This window comes from Nuphar pumila, chromosome 13, assembly GCF_984573655.1.
Source record: "Nuphar pumila chromosome 13, dmNupPumi1.hap1.1, whole genome shotgun sequence".
In the NCBI taxonomy this organism is placed as follows: Eukaryota; Viridiplantae; Streptophyta; class Magnoliopsida; order Nymphaeales; family Nymphaeaceae; genus Nuphar; species Nuphar pumila.
The window spans coordinates 10,898,415-10,907,707 of NC_143261.1; the positions used below are offsets into that span (position 1 = coordinate 10,898,415).

At 42.4% G+C, this 9,293-nt stretch overlaps 1 protein-coding gene across 1 annotated transcript; it reads right to left on the reverse strand.

Annotated features, from left to right (window-relative positions):
• Positions 1–293: 293 nt before the first annotated feature.
• Positions 294–3,559, reverse strand: LOC149817739 (B-box zinc finger protein 20-like). The gene is made up of 4 exons (XM_089986066.1): positions 3,371–3,559; positions 2,486–2,878; positions 1,447–1,611; positions 294–446 (listed from the first exon to the last, which is right to left on the reverse strand). Exons 1-4 carry the CDS (start codon positions 3,557–3,559, stop codon positions 294–296), a joined length of 900 nt encoding a protein of 299 aa, XP_089842192.1.
• Positions 3,560–9,293: the final 5,734 nt, after the last annotated feature.

Here is a 9,293-nt window from a genome sequence, read left to right on the forward strand (position 1 = left end):
TTAGTGGGTTTTTTTATAAAGTTCGAAAAATCAACGGTACAAAATCTTTGTAAATTTTAGAGGCTCCAAACATCATTTTTTCCATCAAAAACACATGATCCAGGTTTGAATTCTTAGTAAATCGACCATGCCCAACACATTTATGGGGCTGAAACCGCATAAAAAGCACTGGAGAAGTCCGAAAAACTCAGTTTAGCACCAAACTTGTTTAGCACGAACTCAATTTCCTCAAGTTGGCTACTTGTGATCAGGCTCAGTACATAGCAAAGTTTACTCAGGCCCCAAAAATGCAATTAAACATTAGACTTCACATTATATGCACCGCAGCTGCCTGGTGGGCATGCAGTGACCTGCTTGACAGCCACCCATCGTGACATTTCTTGATATGGGTGTGCTGCCCATCTCGAGAAATGCTGAGATGGATGGTCACCAGCAGCGGAGCGCCGCTGCATAGAAAATGACCAACATTAGAAAATCGGTGGACATAACAAGAGATTTTAGACTCGCATCGCTTACATAACAACTTTTTTCTCACGAAAATCTTTGAACATAGCAATGACTTCAAAAAATCACTTTTTCTCATGAAAACCTTTAAACATACCAATGACTTCAAAAAATCACTGGTACCTTCAGGGATGACTAGCGAGGCTGTTGTGAGTTTTTTCTTTAAGGCAAGCTAGGGTTAGGCGGACCCCTACCAGAACAATAACAGCCTCCATGTGGCAAAGGGATTCGATCTTGGGGCCTTCAGCTTGAGACAGGACCCCGCTAACCACAAGGGATACCACCTCGGTGGCACCCGATCAAACTCTTGAGGAATGAGTGTGTCCTTAGCTTCCAGAGGTGGGCCATGTAAGGCAGGGTGATCATGGGGCTTCTTCACCTGCGGTTTTCCTGGCTTCAGCGAGGTTCCTCATCATCATTAAAAAAAAAAACACATTGGTGCTACGTTCACCGGATCAGCTCTCTTCAAACCATCGGTCATAACCCAATTAGCGTAAAAGTATAAGCACACAAGCAAAATTCGATGGGAACCCTTATTAAGTAAAAAAAATATCCTATGTTCCCTACAACTCAAATACATCTTAATCAAGCAGTCCACTAGCAGAAGCATATATGTTTACAACGGTCCGCTGCTTCACAAAGAAGAAAACAACAAGACGCAGGAGAGAGAGAGAGAGAGAGAGAGAGAGAGAGAGAGAGAGAGAGAGGAAAAAACTAGTAAAACCTCATCTGAGAGGCAAAAAACTAGTAAAACCTCACTTGAGAGAGAGAGTACACCAACCCCACTTGCACAGTTGCAACCCCTCATAGAGGAGGAGAGAGAGAAAGAAGTCAACCCCATCTTGCCCTCTTTGAGGGTGGACTGATCTGAGGAACAGTAAACCCAGCATTCGTATACAACATATGAGCCTTCAAATGGTTCACCTCCCTCAAATCCTTTACCGATTTTATGTTCGTTCCCGGCTTGAATCCATGCACATATTCATTGAAACTCTGAGCAGGAACTGGAATATCCGGAACTTGGAAAACTTGAGCATGAGGGACAGGACCACCATACCCAAAGTCACCAGCGAAATTTGGCTCCATATGTTTCAACATCTCCTCCGTCTGAATTCCAAATAATACACATACACAGATCAAGCCTGAGAAAATTTCCATGTTTACAAAAATATATATGTGCAACATAAGAAAACCATGATCTGCGGAACAGCTATAATGTGTAATATTGATGTATACTCAGGAAGTAATGCACTAAAAGATGTGAAAATGAACACTACCCATGATCTGACAAGGTAGTAAGTGAACCTGTCCACAGGCACGCAATTTGAAACCCACAATTCATGTTCTCTGAACTTTTTAAAGATAAATCAGAACATGGGCATACCAGGAAGTTGATGCAACATGTTTGACAATGTCTTTTGATATCATGGCTGGACTATGACATGAAGATCATGTACTGCAAGTATCAGTAGCAAAGAGATGGTTTTGGTCCACCACATCAAACAGTTTTCTATGCCTATCAAACACCAAAAAGCTGAACTAGACCCCAGTTTGACATGCCTTTTGCTGTCATGGCTGGACTATGATATGGAGATCATGTTCTGCAACAACCATCCGTAACAAAACAGATGGTTTTGATCCACCATATTAAACTTTTATGTACCCAATCAAGCCAATAAAACTGAGCTTTAACCCATTATCAACTTGGTTCCAAGGCCGTAGTTGACTCTGTTGGTCCAAGGTACTCCAGTACAAATCAAGAAATGGATGCAGATTGCAGATCAAAATATAGCATCAATTGATTGGACCGAATATGATTTCGTTATCCAATCATAATATTGTAAAACCTAAAGAGCAGTTAAGGTGGAAACAGAAAAAACAGGCCTACACAGAACAGAAAGTTTGCAAGAAACATATTAAGATAAAAGAGTTGCAGCAGAACTGAATTCTGAGATTTCACAAATCGGCGACATTCCCGAACCTTACACAAACCCTCAATGGAAGAGAAATCAATGGAGTCCGCAAACCCGGTCCCCACGTTGTCAAGCAATTCTTCAACGTGCCAGCCAGGTATGGTCTTGATCAAGTAGTCTGAAATGCTGGTTGCACAACCAATTTCGCTCTTTTCGTTGCCGTTCGCCCGTGGCACCACTGAAAGAGAGCCTTTTACAGGAGGAGTGTCCGCAACGATGGGCTTCTTCACAGCCGATTCAATAACAGGGGCCTCGGAGGTTAATGGGGCGAGGAGCTTGATGCCGGTGAGGAGAAACCTGTTGTGATTAGCAGTAAAGTCGTTGGCGGTATGAATGGGGACGTCGCAATCTCGACAGAGAATTGCTCTATCCTCTTGGCAGAAAAGGAAGGCTCGCCTCTCCTGCAGATTGGGGAGAAAAGAACATAAGAAGCAAGAAACTAAAGTAGTAAACCCGTTTGTGGGGAACCAAACAATATTGCTTCTTTCATCAAAGGATGTATGGTAGTGGTTCAACTTCCTTATTTTGATATTTCCTTCAAATGACCAGAAAGGAAAAAAAGTGACCCTTTTCTGGTAAACCAATAGACAGAGAGTTTGGCACAAGAGGGTGATGATTTTACTATGGCTTCCTTAGGCCTTCTTTTCTCCATTTAGTCAATGAGCAAAAAACAGAGCTAAAACAGGGCCAACTCTGAATGAATGCCATTCGAACGAGATCTATCAAGCCTGACTAGCGAGTTTGGGTTCCTCATCAATTTTTGAACGGTTGGTCTTGATCAACTCTGTTTCTTTTTACTTTGGCTTCTCCATTCGAGAGAGAGAGAGAGAGAGAGAGAGAGAGAGAGAGAGAGAGAGAGAGAGAGAGAGAGAGAGAGAGAGAGAGAGAGAGACCTTGCAGATATCGCAGAGTGGGGATTGCTTGGATGAGGAGAATTGTTGGAGAGGGAGGCGTTGGTGCTTCCCTGCGAGCTTGTTAGCGTGGTGGACGCGGTGGTCGCAGGACTGGCAGAGGGCAGCCTCGTCCGCGCAGCAGAACAGGTAGGCCGCCTCCTTGTTGCACACATCACACTGGATCTTCATGTTTGACCCCTTTTATCTCTCTCCCTCTCTGCTCTGCTGTGTATGGATATATTGATTCAAATGAGGATATCAAGATGGTGGTCTTCTTTGTTATTGCAGTTCAGCAGAAAATAGATAAAAGAACAGTGGGCATCTGTATTCGTCTATATAGAGAGAGAGGGGTTAATGCAACACAAAAAACAGCAGGCACCGCCATCATCAGCTGAATCCAGCGAGAGGGGATTTATGTCTTCAGCCAACCAGTTTTTTTTCCTCTGATACGGAAAAGACAATGTTGCCCTCCCATCACCATGTTATGCTGTTATACTGAAAACAAAACGAATTTGAGCGTCGCACCCAGTTGAAACTCACAACTCAATTGGTCTACGAACATGGCATCCTTGTCTAGGGCTGTTTGCCAATCAAGCGCCCCCTCAACGATCTGAACGAACAGAACAGAACAGAACAGAGGGTGTTGGGGCTCAGCTCGTTTACTTATAAGACCATCTCGAGCTCGGGGTGAACTCGAGTCTGAACAGAACCTGGGCTCCCTCGTGTGTGTTGTAATGTGAAAACAATAGCATTGAAAAAGTTGGTTTCTGTTTTGCTTGCTACCTACCATAGCTGCTGTACACAGGTCTTTTTTTTCATCACATGTTACACATTATACATTTTATATGCTTGAGCTTGCACATGGGCAGCGGAGCGAAACTCGGCTTGTTCGAGCTCGACTCGGTTATACTTAGAAGCTGCTTTTGGAACTCGCCGAGTTCACATGGTCAACATGAACGAGCTCTGCGCAAGCTGAACCAGCAGCTCCTCCATTAGTTTACCAGCCCTAGTCAATGGCGTGACTTTTAGTGGGCCATTTCTTACAGAAGACTTTAACCCACTGAACTGCTTATAAATTCACCTAAGATTCCTATGTATATAAAATCTATAAATGAAGAACACCATTTTTTAAAATTGTTTTGTAGATGTGATCTACATGTTTAGTTTAGTAACGATCAGCTATCAAGTCATGACCTTCGGACGTATATGCCATAGTAGAGTACACATGAGTTTAAAAAATCAACAGCTTTAATTTTACCAACTTTCACCTTTCAAAAAATCTAATTCAAGGGTGGATTTCTACCATGTGGACCATGTTAAACACATTTATGGAGATCAGATTTGATCAATACGACCTGCCCCTATGAGTTTCAGCTAAGAGGTTTGGAACCCATGAGTGTAGCCAATAATATCTCTCTCTCTCTCTCTCTCTATATATATATATATATATATATTCAAAAGTTCAGGCCTTGCTTCTTACTAGGTTTGCAAAAAAAAAAACAGAGGTAGTTCTATGATTAGCGCGTGCCCTAACTGAAAAGTAGTCTGTTGACCAATCCGGGCCACTCCAACACAATTCAAGAAGGGTATTTATATAATTTTATACGTCTTTTTTTTTAAAGTAATATTCTGTGATTGCACATGAAGAACCACTGAATGCAGGAAATGGCCATGCTTGTCCTGTCCACCACCTATTTGATTATTCATCCATTTGTATTTTTGCAGTCAGCCAATTGAGGGCTGTCTGCATGGGGGTAACATCACACTAACTCTTTTCAACCCGTGAGTAAATATAATATTCATGAAGTGATTTCCCCATGCAAGTTATAAAGGAAGGTAAATAATGAGTGAGGAAATACAGACTATTATCACTCAACAAAAGGTGGCCTAGAATTTTGGGCAGCCAATGCTTCACTTGGCACGAGATTTGTACAACCGAGGTGTTGGGAGAGTCACAGACGACATTTAATTCTTCTTAGGATATATATTTGCTACAGTCGATGGTAACTATCCTAATGGCCTGTTTGGAATCTCGGCGCTGGGATGGGCGTTTATGCATTTGGGATGGGAAGTGAGGCACTTTCTCCTTTGTATTTACATTAAATCATGGATTTGGCAGCTGCAACTTCTTCAAATGCATAAACTCCATAAACGCCCATCCCAGCTACAGATTCCAAACAGGCCCTAAAACACATGGGTTTCCACACTATAAGAAAACAGAAAAGATTTCTATTTAAATCTTCAAAAATCTCTCTCTTAGATATGATACCAAGGCCCTGTTTGGAAACTCGGGATCGGAGGGCGCCGGAGTGGAACGATACAATATATATCCAGCGTCAGGGATTGTTTGGAGAGGATGGAAAAAGGGAAAAGAGGGAACTGGGGTGGCAATTGGCACTTTCAGTTCCTCATTTCAGCTACCACCTTAATGAGGCAGTATTTGCCAAATATCACCCTGGTTCCGGCAGTTCCGATTGCTCCAGTTCTTTTTCCGATGCCCTTGCAATGTTGTAAATGCAACATTAAAATGACATTCCAAATAAGCAACCAGTTGGAAGTGGTAAATCCCCATGATAGTTATGCCAATGGCCCCAAACATGTGCATGAATTTGCCAAAACCATGAGAACTATGAATTCCATATTTGCATTCTTAGCTGCCACGGACGCTGAGTTTCCAAACAGGGCCTGAACACTTTTCTAAGGAATTTAAGAGGAAAATAAATATCGTATAAGCTTTATTAAGAACATGTGATTTTACAGTTTCTCATAATAGAAATATATCTATTTTGAAACTTTTTCCAACAGAATTCAGGATGCAAATTGTTTAGACTCAATCTAAGCTCATAGATGTGCTTAGTATGGCCAATTTAGTGGAAATGAACCTTTGAATCATACTTTTTTGACAAAAAAATAGATTTTTTCATCACTGAAAAAACTGCACATGTAGATTCTGACAATCCGAAGCAGACTCCTACTAAAAAACACATATAGATCATATCTATCAAGTTAGATTTACCAAAAAAAAAACATGGGTTTTGCTAACTTGATTATAAATAGAGATATAGTTGCTAGAGTGAGAAGTGGGTAGGAATGGCTGGGGGGGGGGGGGGGGGGGGGGAACAGGGCTCCGCCATGCCTCGCCCCATTTGGACCAGGGATGGAGGACATGAAACGGGGATGGAGGCGGGGATGAAGGTTAAAATCGAAACCCATGGGGGTTGGAGGCGGGGATGAAGGTTAAAATCGAAACCCATGGGGGTTGAAGGCGGGGATGGACTTACGCTTTCCCCTACCCCGCCCCATCCCGATCCCTGTCGTGCCCCGCCCCACCCCCTCCCCAATCCTTCTAAGGGATGGCAATGGATCAAGGGGAAATAGAGCCCCACCCCTCCTCGCACCTATTTGAACCGGGGATGGAGGTTAAAAACCAAACCCGTGCAAGAATAGAGGCAGGGATGGAGATCCGAATTTTGAGATGGGGCAGAGATGGAAATCTTGTCCCCCGTCCCGGTCCACTGCCATCCCTAGAAGTGGGTGTAAGAAATAATGCATGAAGAATGAAGCAAGAAGCAAGTATTTGAAAAGTCACTACAAGAAAACCGTGGATTAGCAACGGCCTCTATCCATCGCTAATCCGTCGCTAAGTCGTCGCTAAACTGTTTAGTGACGGATTAGCGATGGATAGAAGCCATCGCGAATTTTTGCTCGCTAATTAGCGGAAAAAATTATCTGTCGTTAATTCCGTCGCTAATTTGCGACAGATTAGCGACGGATATTATCCGTCGCTAATCTGTCGCTAAATTTAAAATAAAAATAAAAAAATTGATCCTTGTCGGGCGGTATTCCGGCAGCACTAAGCCGGACTTATACCGCACCCGACAGGCATTGCATGCACAGAACGATCGCTCTGCCTCATCGCGAACCGGCGTCGCCGTCCTCCATGAACCGATGCTCTCCGGCGTCGCCGTCCTCCATGAACTGGAACCGTCATCTTCCGTGAACCGACGTCGCCGTCATCCTCCGTGGACCGGCGTCATCGTCCTCCGTGAACCGGCGGCGACGTCCTCCAACGATCGTCGACCGTCCTTCGCCGTCACCGTCCTCCGTGAACCGGCGCCGACGTCCTCCAGCGATCGTCGACCGTCCTCCGCCGTCACCGTCCTCCGTGAACCGACGTTGTTGTCCTCCGTGAACCGGCGCCGACATCATCCAGCGATTGTCGACCGTCCTCCGGCGTCGCTGTCCTCCGGCGTCGCCGTCCTCCGTGAATCGGCATTGTCGTCCTCCGTGAACCGGCGCCGACGTCCTCCAGCGATCGCCGGCTGTCCTCCGGCGTCGCCGTTCTCCACTCTCATGTACATGCTCTCCAACGCGTTCTCCGACGTCGCTCGAACGGAGAGAGAGGGAAAATTTCGCGCTCGGTTTAAATCAAAAATTAGCGACGGATTAACAACAGAATTTTTTCGTCGCTAATTAGCGACGGATTAGCGACGGAAAAATTCCCTCGCTAAAATGTTTTTCTTGTATTGAGAATTAACGACGAAATAATTGTTGTCGTTAATTCGTCGCTAATTAGCGACGGATTAGCGATGAAACAACTTTCATCGCTAATCCGTCGCTACTTAGCGAAGGATTCATTCAGAAAGTTTTCTCTAGCTAATCTGTCGCTAATTTGCGACGGAAAAAATCTGTCGCAAATTTCCGTCGCTAATTAACATTTTTCTTGTAGTGAGTGATGGTGAAACATTTAGGAAGATCAATAGGAAAATGAGAAAAAGGGTTAATATTGGTGCCATTGAACGCACAAAACTATTGAGTATAAATCACTTTTTATATTTTTTTGGATTCTTTTTGTGGTTTGAACATTATGGACGCAATCTACAAGGTTTGTTTAGCATAAAATATTTTTGAATCATGTGTTTGTGACGTGTAAGAAGGTTTTTTAAGGGCTTCAAAAATCAATAGCCCACAACACACTAAAATTTCAAGACTCAAAATTTCATATTTTCATATGAAATAACACAAACCAAAGTTTGATCCTTAGCAAAATAAACTATGCTAAACATATCTATGTGGTCAGTTTGAATCAATAAAGCTTGAATCTATGATTTCTAATTCACTAGTTTTGTGCCTTCAATAACACCAAATATTAACCCTGAGCAAAAAACAATAATTGAAGCAAGTGCTTTTTGGATTTTTATGACTTGAAAACAAATGGTAAACTAAAATATGCTTTTTAGCTAAGTGCATTTTTGTGACTTCTATCCAAAAATATAGGGTTTACAAAAAAAAAAAACAAAAACCTTTCTTTTAGAATAAATACAAAAGGTATGTTTTCAATACTAACAAAATTATAAATTTTACACGAAATATGAAAAAAGGTATGCTTTCAATACTAACAAAATTTGATTTCATATTAGAGGAAATAAATTTTACACAAAATATGAAAACCTTAAATGAAGCATGCGGTCTTGAGCTTTTGAAGAGAGCTTCTGTAGTTTCTAGAACTTTGGTGAGTGTTTTAAGCAATGTTGTCAGTATTTTTTGCATATCGGCCTATATCAGTTGATACTTATCGTATCGGCATAAAATCGATATCCTTCACTCCTGAATAGGCTATTTTTTAATAAATATAAAAAAATTTAATATTTAATTTTATTTTAATGGCTCTAACACGTGTCACGTTTTGATTGACACTTAATATTTTTTAGTTATTTTTTGGCCGATTCAGAACGATTCACTTGAGTATCGGGATCAGCTGATCATTCACCTGAATCGTTGGTGGCCAAAGGATACAGGGTCGATACCGATACTGGAATCCATTTTGCAATGTGATTGCACAAAAAAAGTGCTACCCTGCTAGCTGCCCAACATGTGTTCTATTGAGATGGGCCCCACAAATGTCAGATTGTTTTCTGACATG

Coding starts and splice junctions, on each gene's coding strand:
- LOC149817739 (XM_089986066.1), bottom strand. CDS start 3,559: ATGAAGATCCAGTGTGATGTGTGCAACAAGGAGGCGGCCTACCTGTTC. Junction 1,612..2,485: donor CCATTGAGGGTTTGTGTAAG/GTTCGGGAATGT, acceptor TTTGGAATTCAG/ACGGAGGAGATGTTGAAACA. Junction 447..1,446: donor CGGGAACGAACATAAAATCG/GTAAAGGATTTG, acceptor TTTTCTATGCAG/CGGCGCTCCGCTGCTGGTGA.